Genomic DNA, 15,117 nt, shown 5'->3' on the forward strand with positions numbered 1-15,117 from the left:
TTTATTTCAAGCTGGAATTGTGTTTGAGCTAAATTTCAAAAGGGAAAATGGCAGGACCACAAGGGCATGTCTGTCGCCCTGAGGTCCAGGCAGAAGCTGGTCAGGTGTTTCACAGACAGTGCTGATTTACAACCCATTTGAACTGTAAATCAGGCTAATGAATGTTTGATGGCTCGGTTCTAACCCATTAGCTTAGCCTAGCTTTGTTTGAGCCAGTCATGATTTCCAGAAAAACTTATACATCATCTTTCATCTTAACCACTTTTTCCCTTTTGGGCTCATGGGGAGGGTGCACTGCCCTGGATGGGTCGCCAGCTCATCACAGGGCCCTATGTGAACATTTGTGGGTTTGGTACGTTGCTCAAGGGTACTTCAGCAGTGCTCTGGCACCTTCCCCTACTAGCAGAACACCATCCACTTTTGTCTGCACCAGGGCTTGAAACGAGAACCCTCCACTTCCAAGCCCAGTCCCCCCTCCCCAGAAGTGTGTTTGTGCAGGCTGTAATCACACTCTCCTCTGTCTCGCTCTTGTCGTGTCACATGTGGAATAAAAAACAACCTTGTTTACCTTTTGTTGTGTCTTGATCCCCAGCAATGACGTGCAAGAGCGCTCTCTTCAGCGCTGTGTATTCACGGAAGGGTCAATGATAATGTTGTTTACCACCTATCATGAATAGCGATGCTCAGGTGCCAGCGCAGCACGTGTGTATCATTTTTCAACACCCCCCCCCCCATCTTGGGGAGGGTTTTTGTTCCTTTTTATTTTTTTAATGTTCTGAGGAGAGTACAACCTCAACACCCACCGAGCTGAATATCAATGGACTCGACGTCAGCGCCAAGTGGAGTGAGCGTCATTTGCAGCGGACTGAATACAGATCAGCAGCGGCGTCACACTTGTAAAGCCATGAATCAATGAGGTTAGGCACCTAATGTAATGAAGACCAAACAACAATGCATTGCGTCTCCTCTTCTGTGCTCTCTTCTGTTTGTTGTTAACTCCGGTGTCAGCCAGATGTCAGCAGCTGACTGATTTCGATGAGGTCAACTGCTGCGTGGAATCACCCTAATTGCTTATCATGCTGCAGTGACACGTCATGCTTAAATACTAAACAATGTACAAATCAATACAGCAAATTGTTTGTCTTTGCACACAATCAATACCGCCACATTGATTAGCTACTCTGTGCTGCTTATGCCTATTGATTCTATCACTGCATTGATTAAGCTGCACAGACCTTGAAGGATTATTGCAAACATATTTAATAAAGACGTCCTTGGAATCTGTCGGTGCAGATAAATGCCTTGAACCACCCGTGTTTGACCGACAGAGGGCAGTGTTTGCACAGTATTCCCTCTCCACCTATCTTTGGCGGCGTTAAATGACCCTGGCAGATTAAATGAAGACATCTCGTCTGTTCCTTGGCAGTCATCTGCATGCTTGTTGTGTCTGCCTCTGTATCCTACGTCTGTCCTTACAACACAATTTAATGTTCAACAAAGCAGCTGCACCTTTTTATTCCAGCCTGAGACAGGAAGGTGCTCCGGTCCAACAAGCTGGCAGAGCCAGCGATGATTGTGACCCCATTAAAATGTGTCTGCCTGCCAGAGCTGGACTGGACTGGACTGGTGTTCCTCTCTGGGGCTGCAAGGTCTGGAAAACCCTAAAGATAAAACTAACTGATCGATATTCTGCTTCTTTATGTCATTAAACCCTGCATGTTTTTGCAGATGCATTAAGGAAATGAGGAATGAGATATGCAGAACTTGGGGTACTGGTAAGAAATTTGCTATCTTATAACAAAATGGGCCTGGCAACATGTGCTGCTCTTATTTTCTGTGGTTTGAAATCATTTTGTCATGCCAACTGTGTTTTCTTGCAGCACTTAGTCTATTTAAATTCCAAACCATTCATCTAAAATCATACTAATAATTGAGTTGAATTGAGCCACATCTCTTCATCCTCAATCTCATCAGACCAGAGCTTCTCCAGAATCAGGAAATAGCAACTACTCATACTTTCAGAACTTGTGTTTGGGGATATAACAAGTCGTGACTCTAACACGAGTGAGGACAATGTAAAATTCATAAAAACATCAGATATTCTCGGGTTAGGTGCACCAGACAGCGGGAATGAATGAATGTGCATTCCAACAGTGCACCGCATGTGCAGCGGACTGATTGAAGTGCACTGAGGTGTTACGCTCCCTGCATACGTCTGCGTCTGGTCGGCACTTTTTTTCTTTTTTCCCCTGCTTAAACCTCACTTCTGCCAGGCTTTAATCATTTGGCCGAGGAGCCATCCATTCCCCTCCTCCGGGTACAGATCGGGCTCAAAGTGAGGAGTACAGTAGGAGCGAAAACCCCATTCTGCTGAGCTTATCAGCTACGCCCGAGCTAGTTAGTGAGCATCGATTTCGCGGCAGATCAGATCCATCTTACGGTTTCTGTCCAGCAGCTCTTGCTGTTAAATGTTGGAGTGCAAATGCTAATGAGGCAAAAGAGGTTTTCAGTCATGCCTTGGCTGAAGTTTTCCCTTTTATGCACCCGGCTGGCCATCCAGCCCAGACTGATACTGGAAGCTGAGTCCCCCAGCATCATCTCAAGACAACTGTTATCCAATAGAACCTTCGGATGGATGGATGGATGGATGGATGGGTGGATGGATGGGTGGATGGGTGGGTGGGTGGATGGATGGATGGATGGATGGATGGATGGATGGATGGATGGATGGATGGGTGGGTGGGTGGGTGGGTGGATGGATGGATGGATGGATGGATGATGGATGGTTGGGTGGGTGGGTGGATGGATGATGGATGGATGATGGATGGATGGGTGGGTGGGTGGGTGGATGGATAGATGGATGGATGGGGGGTGGGTGGGTGGATGGATGATGGATGCATGATGGATGATGGATGGATGATGGATGGATGGATGGATGGATGATGGATGGATGGATGGATGGATGGATGGATGGATGGATGGATGGATGATGGATGGGATGGATGGATGATGGATGGATGGATGGATGGATGGATGGATGATGGATGGATGGATGGATGGATGATGGATGGATGATGGATGGATGGATGGATGGATGGATGGATGGATGGATGGATGGATGGATGGATGGATGGATGGATGGATGATGGATGGATTGATGGATGGATGGATGGATGGATGATGGATGGATGGATGGATGGATGGATGGATGATGGATGGATGGATGGATGATGGATGGATGGATGGATGGATGGATGGATGATGGATGGATGGATGGATGATGGATGGATGGATGGATGGATGGATGGAGATGGATGGATGGATGATGATGGATGGATGGATGGATGGATGAGGATGGATGGATGGATGGATGGAGGATGATGGATGGAGATGATGGATGGATGGATGGATGGATGGAGGATGATGGATGGATGGATGGATGGATGATGGATGCATGATGGATGATGGATGGATGATGGATGATGGATGGATGGATGGATGGATGATGGATGGATGGATGGAGGATGGATGGATGGATGATGGATGGATGGATGGATGGATGGATGGATGGATGGGTGATGGATGGAGGATGGATGGATGATGGATGGATGGATGGATGGATGGATGGATGGATGGATGGATGGATGGATGGATGGATGATGGATGGATGGATGGATGGATGGATGATGGATGGATGGATGGATGGATGGATTCCCTGGGCTTTCCAGCTAGTTTTGGTGGTGCCAGGTTTGCTGAGCGGAGCTGTGTTTCAGAGCCTGAATGCTTTTCTATGCCGTCCTTTGATAACAGCTGGAGTGTCAGTAAAGCTGCTCTTGAGCTTCTAAAGTGTTTTTTTTCAGCGCCGCGACAGACGTGTCCATAACTACCACCAGTTTCTGCTCCTCACCACCTCCTCCAGGCTGAAATTACTGATTCAATGTCTTTCCTTTTAATCCCATCTTCTTTGACAAAGACGATCCATCGCTCTCTCTGCAGCTGAAGCGACTTTAATATGTGCGTCTGGGCGTTTTTCGGGGAAACAAAACAATGTTCACGAACTATGATGGAATCACAAAATCCTCTTTAAATCAGGATATGCAAGAAAATACAACCACACATTTCCCCAAAAAGCCAGAAAAAAGAGATTGTTTAATCTGCGCAGCTGAAGCTGACGCTTTCACACTGAAGTTTTACATTTGTATCAGGATTTGTTCCGCCTTTCACGCCTTTTCCTGGATTTTGATCACAGGATTTATTTCTCCGCATGGATAGACGTGAAGAAAGGCTGGATCTGTGCAACCTTTGTGACAGGAAATCCATACAGGACACGTGTCCTGGGAAAATCCTCTCAAATCTCCGACTGAGCCGGGACTCATTGAAGCCGTGACATCGGTGACCTCAACAGAACTTTAACCTGCCCAGGTCAGGACCGAGAGGTTTTCCTGCCCCTTAATTGTCTTCAAGGATTTGAAGACAAATGACTGATTTCTGACCCCTGATGAAGAGGAGGGTTGCTTGAAGATGATCCCATTTGTGCTCAGGAAGAGAAAACAGTGTAGATTATATGAGTGAGAAAAAGCTAAATGGCTATTCTGTGTTTACTACCTGAGAGATTGCAGCAGCTTTGGTTGGTTCTTTTTCAAACAGCAAAGTCAGCAAATATTCATGCGATTAAAGAATTTTAACTGGTTTTCATTTTCTAATTTAAGCATTGCTGGATCAACCCAGGATCATTAATCTGTACGTATTGTGTTTAGGTGATATAAAAGCTTACTGCCCACTTTCTCAGTCTTCCTCTCAACGCACTGTTCTGTAAGAAAAGGGAAAAAACTACAGATGGGAACAGATGATCTATTTTCCAGTGGATGTGAATTGTCTTTACGTTAATATTTGATCGAGCGTGAAACAGATCCGCTGCCGTGACTTTCGTCTGTGTCCTCCTGGAAACCGCTCTTTGTAACGTAGCATTAAATTTTAACATGCGCCGCTGCCACAGGTTGAATTGCCGTTGAATAACAACAGCGGCGGCCTGACATCGCCAGCCAGGAGTGGCGGTGGTTGATGTGGTGGGGGGGGGGGCGTTAATAGCCTCGTGCAGCTTTTCTGTGAAAACCATTAGGAGGACGAGGACGAGACGGAACATCCGCACGGTTGAATCATCCATCTACTACCTCCTGCACATTGTTCAGTTGTGGAGCATCAAAAGAGGGAATGGTTTGAGGGATGAGCCCTGGATCCAGGTGAAAACGGGAGCTTGCAGCAAGCTTTAGGGCGCGTGTGAAATCACGCAGCTGAGGTTTCTTAGGCTGCGTTGCCTAATCTATTGTATTTAAGCGAGAGGGAAAAAAGGAGGCAAGCTCGATTTAGTCTCATTTTTCCTCCTCCAACAGGATTATTCCAGCACGGCACCAGTGGCACAGCAGCCACAACAGAGCGGGAAATTATTTTGACACACACATGGCCCAAAAGATCCCATCCTGGGGAAGATGGATACAGAAATAAATATGTTTAGGGTGATTTGGTTTGCTTTGTCCTGCCAGCTTTGAGCTTTGTCCGCTACATATTTCAGTTTGATTTGCAGTCATATTAAGAAATGTGGCTCAGAGGATCCAATGGCTGGGACTCCTAAAGGTTTCCTTGCTTCATCCATCTTCTCCGGGGCTCTGGTGTAATCTCGCTCAGCTGTCGAGAGGAGGAGAATATAGATATTTGCAGATTCCGCTACAGTGGAGAGAGCAGTCCCTGCTCTTATTCTCTCCCCACAATAATTCACCATGCTGACACAAAACACAATTTGATGAGCAAAACAGGCGAAGCCAATAAAGATTAGCAGTCCTGCACACCCACATGGAACTTGTCAATATGTTTATTCGTGAACTGCAAGCCGGAAAAATAAAAAAACTCCACTTGTCACCTTCACCATTAAAATAGGGTTTTAAATATAGATTGAGCACACAAAAACAAAGCATGACATAAAGATGAGAAGACGCTGAGATAGGAACAAAAGCAACATGAGCAGGGAGGATTAGCATGTAAGAAGAATACATTCGTGAGATTTGTCCGTGTGCTTACAGGCGTTTTTAATCCCCACTTCACCTGACGGAGGGAATTCAGTGGAGTGGATCGGGGTAGTTCAGCTGTGTGTTAGTGGGGCCTTGTAGAGATACCCAAACTGGTTTGCTGTCACAAACTGGTGAGGCTGAGACATTTTGATCAGGCACTTTCTGAAATCATGAGGTCATTGCTCCACAAACTCCGTCGGAATAGCTCAACGCGCGATAAATGCTATTTGATATCGCTTCTTGTTTGAATAAAGATACAAAATGCAACCTACAAGCACCTCGGAAGTTTATTATGGACACGGCATCAGGTTTTTAAAGTTTTTACAAAAAAAAAGCTCAAGATTAGCGAGTTGATAATATGGGATTGTTACTCATAAATTCAACTCCCACATGATTCTGATCCAAAAGTTTGAAGACATTCTGCTCAAAGTCTGAATGTTTTTTGTTGTTTGTTTTTTTAACCTTGCTTTTCTTTTACATACATCTTACCCTCAAGTACAAAAAATATGCCCTGTTTCCAGTCCTGGGTAAAGTAAAATGTTGTCTAGATGCTCGTTTTCCCCGAGAGATGAGATGTAAGACATCGAGGCGAGAAACGGTGTCAGTTCGGTCAAAGAGAAAAATAAGGGACAGAACGTGACGGGGATTAAAAAAACTGAATTTAAAAAACCTGATGAGGGTGGTTTCAATGAAAACGCTGTCAAATGAGTTTTCACTTTGTTTCAGACAAAAGCGTGCTGGCCACCACATGAGCTCTCCTCAAAAGCATCAAACATTATGCACAACGACTGAAATACTTCACAAAGTAATAATAATAATCATTATCAATCCATTTGCTCAGGTTTAAGGCATATTGTCATTATGCACAAGGTTTGACTTAATTATGTACAGTATGAACAAAGATCCGTAGAGGTTTACCAGTAAATCTAAAGTACAACCAAAACATAAAATCTGCATTTTAGTACTTTAGTCAGACTAAATTATAAAGTATTTACCAAAGCAAATATATGTGAACTGCACAAATGTCACCCAGTATAGACTTTAGTAAATTGTAACACATCCTGGCGCTATTTCTCCAAAAACACTGAGAAATACGATATTAAAAAAAAACGACTCGAATGTGTCCCTTTAAATCCGATACAAATATGTACACTGACAAAGAAACGTCGGGAAACGCTGATAAGATACCCGTGTGGCAGGTACGCTGTCTGTAAAGGAGATAATTCCATCTGAAAAACGACTCTGTGCAGTCCTTCGCGGGTCTGCCGCAGCTTCCCAAGTGTCCGTCACCGTGCACGTGTCGGGGTTACGAGCATAAGCGTATCCTGGATGAGTCCACCTGTGCAGAGGAGAGCGGCCCGCCAGTTTCTGGTGGTCTCAGCCATCTGAAGCCATGCCGAGTGGGCGCCTCGCGGCCATCCCAGAGGCTTGATTCCAGTCCGCCGCCAGTCAAGCTGGATTTTTCCAGCGCGGTTCCCATGGAGACGTCCAAATGAGCTGCGATCAACCTGCAGGTGCATAAGAGTCACAAGGTGGTGTAGATGTAGACAAAGATGATGACCAGCAAGTTGAGAATGGTCCCAATGATGCCCAGCATGGCCAGGATGCTCTCCTCCTTGCTTTCCTTGTCTTGGCTTCCCTTTTCCTCATCACTGTGGAGAGTGTTGACCATTTTCCCAGGAAAAGTCTGCACTTTACGTCTCAAACCGATCTGGAGCCAACAGATAAGAGCGGGAGAGAGAAGCACAGTTAATTTGCTGGCTTTTTCTATCTTTTTTTTTCAGGTATTTGTTTTGCTCGTTTGTGTTTTAAACAGTTGCTGCAAAATGTGAATGGATTTCATTTCTGTTTGTGTCGATATTCCTTTATCGTATTGAGGGCTGCAGCCAAACCTCACAGCTCTGCTGTAAAGTGGCGCCACGGTGTTCAAATTGAACATAAACATCAACACGCTGCATCGACGGAGCTTCACGTCTGCCGCCACCTCCCAAACCCTCCATTTCTGGACAAACTGTCCCTCCAATAGAAAGAAAAGCCTTCTATATTTTATAGCGCGAGTCCACCTTCCTCCTGTTCCTTTCATGTTACACCTTTTAGCTTGAGGCTAGGATTTATCTGCGCATACGGGATTGATTTTCCATCAAATCTAAATGACTTTTTCTCCACAGCTCCAATTAAATCCAGTCTTCCTTGGAGTTTGGATCGTAAACCTGTGGATGTCTTTCTTATTAAAGCAAAAGCAGGCGGCTGATTTAAATTACACGCCTCCACATGGCAAAAATATAAACACCTTCTCATACTCGGAGAGGAAAAACATCTCCCTCTTTGAAGAAATGAAGCGCTTTAATTGCTTTTTCCTTTTAAATTACGGAAAAAACTGAGTTGATGCGACGTTCATTTGGGCCAAAAAGACATTTTTGCGGACTCGTCAAATTTAAAGCCTGAACATTTGCTGCTACACTTCAAAACCCCCATTCTGATGGGTTGATTGACGCACTGCTCAGAAGAGGAAAACACGGCAAAGACAGCTGAAACTCCGGCACCAGACTTTGCTCAACAGTGTGTGCATCTATTGATTTGTTTCGCTCAGGGTGGGGGGGGGGGGGGGGGGGGGGGGGGGGATTAAAAACTAGTCGCCTGCCTCCAGCAGGCGCAGCAGCTTGTGCAACTTGGCATCTAAACAACTCTCTGGAGAAATGCACGCCTTTTTACAGGTCAGTGGGTCTTATACACTGACTAGCAGCAGAAAGTCTGTAAGCTAATGGATACCAAAAATAACCCTTCTAACCAGACAAAAACAGAGCGAGCTTCGTACTTTGGGTTTGTGGATTTGAAATGGACATGATTAGAAAAAGGACATGAGCCTAAAGGAACTCTTTCATCCAAAAAACGGGAATTCGCTCAAGGCATCAAAAACATCCCAAACTTCACTACTTGAATAAAAGCTGGGCAGTTTCTCAGAGGCAAAACAACCATCAAGGGAAGTATAACAATCAGATTCAACACAAAACAACAAAAGAGCCTATATTCAGCCCAAATGTCCACTGTTAATCTACTAGCCTCGAGCTATGCTCGCATTTTGGCGAGATCTGTGGGAAGCTGCACCAGCTCTCATGCAGTTCTTGCTGATGTCAGGTTTATGGGCTCTGGGGTGAGCTCCCTTGAGTAGTTTTGCAGCTTTATTTATTTGTGTGTGTTCTTATAGATGTATTGTATTGTATTTTTGCTTGGCCTCACAACTGCCTAGGTCTCTTTGAAGATCCATACTCCGTTTTAAGGTTAATCTTAGAAATTGGGTTTAGATTGAGATTAGGATTAGGGTTATATTTAGGAATATTTTTGTGATAGTTACTGTCGGGGCTCATCCATGAAAGTCCTCAGAAATACATTAGTACAAGAATGTGTGTGTGAGTTTAATTTTGTGGAGAGTTCAACAGAAATATCAATAAAGTTGTTGTAGTTGGGTGAACTGGCCCTTTAACCCTGGACGCATGTGTGCGTGTGTTGAAGGAGATTTGTGGCAGTTTTCTCTGCTTTCTTTCTGTTTGTGTTGTGTTTTTGCGGAAGCAGGAGAATCGTTGGGAGCCGTTTCCAGGAATCGTTACACCAAAGCTGTTGTTCTGTGCAGACGGATGACAGAGAGGGAGAATCTCAAGGAGATCCGGAGAAACTGAGGGAGGACGTTACAATGAGATGTCATTTTAATGACTTCAACACAAGGGCAGCGCTGCAGTAAATGTCGACTGAGGGAACTGTGGTAAATTTTAGCAACTGCGGGAGATCTGCCATCAATCACGCAGGCGTTTTTTGCTTTGTTTTTTATATCGTTAAATTCAAAAGATGTTCCAACGAGGTTCGTATGTGACATTCCGCGCATCGTCACCCAACCAGACATCCCAGACACCTTTATTAGTGCCCCAATATTCAAACTTCTACGCCCTGCTAACGTCTGGCAGGGCTAACACATAAATGCTTTTTGCGTATTTAAAAACCAGCTCGTGTACTGTTTTGCACAAGATACACACGGCGTGAGATTTATCTTGTAAATGAAGAACATAATAAAATGTATATAAAGTAATTAAACCCAGCTCCGCCTTGAGGAGCAGCAACAATAAAATGCTTCTTGAATCATAATGAACAGTCTAACAATGTCACATATATCTTCGTCTTAAGCAGGATATTAAATGCAGGACTTGTAATTGAGCACATTTACATTCATGTATTCACTAACTTAATGACCCCCCCCCCCCCCACACACACACACACACTGATGAGGAGAGCTGGTGCTAGTAGTGGTGAGGGAGCGTTTTTTTTTTACTTGGCGGTCTTCTGTTGGGGGGGGGGGGGGGGGGGTCATGTGGCATCCATGCCATTTGACATCATCACAGCCCTGTTTGCTTTACATCCAGGATGGAGAGCCGGGTTTCCAGGTTCATGCAATCCCAGATTAAAAGGAACTCCTGCTTACACCAGAGCTCATTTATGTCAAATAGCAGGATTATCAGCTCGTTCTTTCCGGCTGCTATTGATTAGCCACTGTGTGCTGTCCTAAGATACTGAGGACTCCTTTATCTCCCAATTGATTCCTGGTGTCACTCACGAACTCCTTTTCACCGATTCCGACACTTTAATGTCTTAACTTCAGCGACTGATCCTGAGACTCAGATAGGAAGTTATTTTCTGTATTGTGCTGAAAGGGGAGCGCCACACCTGGGACGTGAGGATCCGGATATGCTTTACGGAAGCTAACGTTCCAGGGACCAGATCACTAGAGAGTAAAACCTTTTGCCACTTGAATGATCCTGAGCATGTCAGACGAGTCCAGATGCTAACAGGGTCTGACAGGCAGAGTCGCTTTTGGCGTTGTTATAAAATGGAATTAAAGCGAGCCGCTTCCCAACCTCTTCCCAGTGTGGGCCAAGTGTGTGTGACAGTGAGTGTGCCTGTGGACACGGTGACCAGGATCAGGACGTCTCTCAACCATGTTTTGAGCGGCGTAACGAAACGTATGGAGAGAAAGAAAAGGGAAGAAAAGGAGAGGAGGAGTTTTCAAATCAAGCCGGAGAACCTGAAAGAGCGACTCTGCCAATAGTTGCTGTGACCCATTTCCACATCTTATTGTTCTGTGAATGAGAGGGATGAATTACAGGGAGGGGGGGGGGGGGTCTTACAGAGGATTTAGAAGACAAAAATATAGGATTGTCTATAAATAAACCGTTTCAAAAAATACAATTAGCTTAAAGTCATTTTACTCTGTCACCGAAAATGAGTCCATTAATGCTTAACGAGCCTTTAATTTCAGACCGTCCCGCTGTTACATAAGAAGCTTTTAAACTTGTCACCAATGTCAGAGGAACTCCGACTGGATTTTCTGGACAACGAACCACCGCAATTGCAAAAATCTTTCACTGAAGCCTACAAAAGTGTCTCTCCAAAAGGTCTGGAATCATCCACCATCACCCACCGGCGCCAGGGTCGACCAGGTCCCGCTTGTTTTGGCGCTAAGCATGAAGGTGAGGGAGGCGGTTGCGACCTACCTTGCAGAGCATCAGGAGTAATATAGCATTGGACATGCTGGAGGTGGACGCCTGTCGCTCGTGCCCCCACATCCCCGGCAACTAAGGCAAAAGTCGGCCCCTCTCATCCTTCAGCCGTGGAGGCGCGCGAGATCCAGAGACAGTCGGCTCGTCTTGCTGGTGGTGCGTTTCCAGTTCAGCGTGTGGTACCTCGCAGCGCTCCTGCGCCTCCTCCCTGAATTTCATCTCACTCGTAGCCAAGTTCTGACTGCCTTCACTTTCTCCCCGGCAGCCTTGCGAGAGCCGCCTCCGCTTGGCACCTCTGCCTCTGTTTTGCTCGCCTCCCCACCTCTGCTTCTTCTCCCCCTCGCTCCTTTCTTCTCCCGCTCGTCTGCGTGGAGGGGATGATGTCAAGTTGAAGAATGGAATCAGTTGATGGGCAGATGGGGGCGGGATGGTAACAAAGCTGTCTCATGTGCGCATTTCCCTCGCCTTTTCATCAAATCTGCTCCCCCCCCCCAAAAAAAACAGACTTCAACAAGATTTTGACCTTTTCTTCTGTGGCGAGACCCTATTGACCCCGATTAAAGGCTCATCTCCTCTGCCAAACTTTCATACTCCTCAGCAGTGAGACGCATTTTGCTGCTCTCCCGTCTTTTCAATGTTCAAAAAAAGAAAGAAAAAAGAACTACCTCGGCTGATGAGGTGGAAGCCCCTGAATGCTCCACGCAATCAGCGACCCAACATATCCGCTCCTCCGCCCCAGCGGCTGAGCCGTCTAACTGAGCGGCAGCGCTGGATGGCTGGAAGAGAGAGACAGACGGAGAGGAAGGTGGGGGAGACGCTGCCAGCGGACCCGTCGCCTCACACTGATGCTGTCGTACCACTCCACGGGCAAGAGGTATCCCCTGCTCCCTCTCTCCCGCGCATGTTAATGCAGCCTCCGTTGCCTGGCAACCGACTCATGGGAGCCGCGCAGGGCCTGGGGACAAGAAACGTCTGACAGGGGCCATGATGAGGGGGACAGGGTCTCCTCCTGGGTTTTGAGTGTGTGTGTGTGCGTGTGTGTGTGTGTGTGTTTGTTTTCATGTACATCCTCTGTTTTTTTTCTGTAAAATGTTCTGATTGGTCAGCCTTCCGATGAGGGTGCGTGTGTGTCAAATGCATGTACAGTAATGGAAAGTTGACAGTTAAAGGAGGTGTGTGTGTGTCTGTGTGTGTGTGGGGGGGGCACTTCAGGTCTGCAATTACTGTGTGTATCCATGCATATGGTATGGCTGCACTCGTGACAGGGAAGTGCATTCTCACAGGTCATGTATTTCCACAGGACGGGTGAAAACACGTGTTTGCATGTGCCCGCTTGTTCCCTTCATAAATGCTCACCTCCATGTCTTCATGCCTCACAGGAAGCTGCTCTTACCCCCCCTCCCAAGTCATCGGTGACTGGATGTCGTAATTGATGCACCGATCAGACGTGACTGACCAGCGGGACATTTACAGCACGGTCTGACGGCAGGACAGACCCCCATCACCCCCCCCCCCCAACATAGCCCAGCCCCCCCTCCTCACATCTTGTTTCCCCTCTCAGCCACAGGGAAGGATACACGCTTTCGGTTTTCTTCAACCCTCCGCTGCACTGCTAATTTCCTGATTAAAAAAGCTGTTTCAGGACCGATCTTCATCACTTCACATCAGCGCTACCCCCCACCCCATCCCCATCCCCACCCACACCCCCAACACACACGCACACGCATCCGCCTCTTAACTTAGTTTGCTATGATTGTTTTTGAGCTCTAGCTCCGTGGTGTCATTATTTCCAAGGACAAATGGGCACTTTTGATAACTTTGATATCACCTCTCGTGTCAGAACAATCTTCCCAGCCCAAATTTGCATGAACCAGGATGGAAAGATGAGGAATGACCCGTTAAATAACTTCAACAACAACAACAATGTTCCCGGGTCAAGACAGGAAGCAAAATCCCAGCTCGTAACAGTCTGAGCAATATTTCATATTTGTTCGGCCGCTAATGGAAATGTTTAGAATGAGAAACAGCTGCCGACAAATTAGTTTAGGCATGACGTTGCTGAGCACATGAAATGAACTGGAATGGACAGCAATAAAAATGGAAATGGAAAGGAAACGTTGCCGCTGAGCCGAGACCACCGGTGTGCATCCATTTATTGCGATGTTCCATCCCTCTCTGTCTCCAGATTAACTAACTCGGACCGTCGCTGCATGCACGGACATTTAGAACAATTAATCAGGGCGTCCTTCGGAATTCTTCTCCCATCTCTGAGTGTTCCTCCAGCATAGTGATCACCCTTCAGCTCACATCAATTTCTATTCAAACAAGGCAACGTCGAGCTGCGGCACTTCATCTAAATTGTTATTAGGGGATGTGTGAACTGACTCCACTCGTCTTTACACTCACTCCAACGTCCCATGGCTGCAGCTGCAATAATCAATATTGTTCCTACCTCCAGACCAGCTCAAACTTGGATGATTAGGTGGTTCGTTATTGGGCGAAGGACGGGATCCATTCAGCTTTGGTGCAAGTTTCAGCCAGTACGCTGTTGAAAACACACTTTATTTGTGTTCTGCTTCTATCTTTAACATCTTTATTCCTTTTCCACGAATGGTTTTATTATTTTATCCATATGAAAAGATGTCAGTGCCAGTCATATTTTTGGTTATTTAGCGCCAAATTCCTTTGATGGCCTCTTCAATAAATGATTCCTCTTTTCAGTTTATTGTCCTTTAAAGCAGTCTCTTCCAAGGCATCCTTACAAAAAATCTTCAATTAACCCTTAGGAATGATGCTCCAGACAATGGAAAACCTACAGCCGATTAATACCAAGATTTTTGTTCCTTCTTTTTTAATCTGTGATTCCCTTTTTTAGTGGTTTTGCATTATTCAGTGGCAATGTGGTCCTTTAATCCTGGCGGCCTTACTTCCAACTGCTTTTTTGCAGTAATTACTGCACAATTCTTTATCTTATGACTGTTTTATGTGTGCAGAGTTGAATGTTGGATTATGTTTTGAAGATGAGCTCACCAGATTCAGCAGAGCAGCACAAAGACAACAGAGTTAACAAAACTTCAGACATTGCTAATCACAGGTAGGGAGGAAGAAAGAATAAAAGCCATAAATAATTAAAAGAGAATTAATTCGTACATGAAAACATGTACAAAAAAAAGTCACTAGCATGAAATGGAAGCTGATAATATGGTTAAAAAGAGGCCGCCTAGGACCAGAAATGGGCGACGAATGTGCGACTAACGTGTCAGGTGGTGGGAAATCAATCCTAATGATGCTCCGTGTTTTCTGTATGTCAGCTTTTTCAGCATCTTGCAACCTGCAGCAAGATGATATTACAGGATGTTTACGCTGCAATTTCCGAGTGGCAAAACATAAACTGAGAATAAAGAAAGCATAAATGGGTTTGGCTGTTCTGAGAGCGCACTTTCAACCGAAGGGCATTACGAAATTCCTTTCTTGTGAGGTAAGCTAAAAAGAATGCTGAGAGGGTGTCAGAT

At 45.6% G+C, this 15,117-nt stretch overlaps 1 protein-coding gene across 1 annotated transcript; it reads right to left on the bottom strand.

Annotated features, from left to right (window-relative positions):
• Positions 1-5,848: 5,848 nt before the first annotated feature.
• LOC130540325 (protein TUNAR-like) lies at positions 5,849-12,470 on the bottom strand. Its single transcript, XM_057059389.1, has 2 exons — positions 11,600-12,470; positions 5,849-7,773 (listed from the first exon to the last, which is right to left on the bottom strand). The coding sequence occupies exons 1-2, from the start codon at positions 11,669-11,671 to the stop codon at positions 7,588-7,590; spliced, it is 258 nt and encodes an 85-aa protein (XP_056915369.1). The 5' UTR covers positions 11,672-12,470; the 3' UTR covers positions 5,849-7,587.
• Positions 12,471-15,117: the final 2,647 nt, after the last annotated feature.

This window comes from Takifugu flavidus, chromosome 16 (assembly GCF_003711565.1).
Source record: "Takifugu flavidus isolate HTHZ2018 chromosome 16, ASM371156v2, whole genome shotgun sequence".
Taxonomy (NCBI): Eukaryota; Metazoa; Chordata; class Actinopteri; order Tetraodontiformes; family Tetraodontidae; genus Takifugu; species Takifugu flavidus.

What these genes read in the sequence shown, in the direction of transcription:
- LOC130540325 (XM_057059389.1), bottom strand. Translation starts at nt 11,671, where the DNA reads ATGTGGGGGCACGAGCGACAGGCGTCCACCTCCAGCATGTCCAATGCT. An exon ending in TACTCCTGATGCTCTGCAAG is followed by an intron (nt 7,774 to 11,599) that starts GTAGGTCGCAAC and finishes TGTTGGCTCCAG; the next exon opens with ATCGGTTTGAGACGTAAAGT.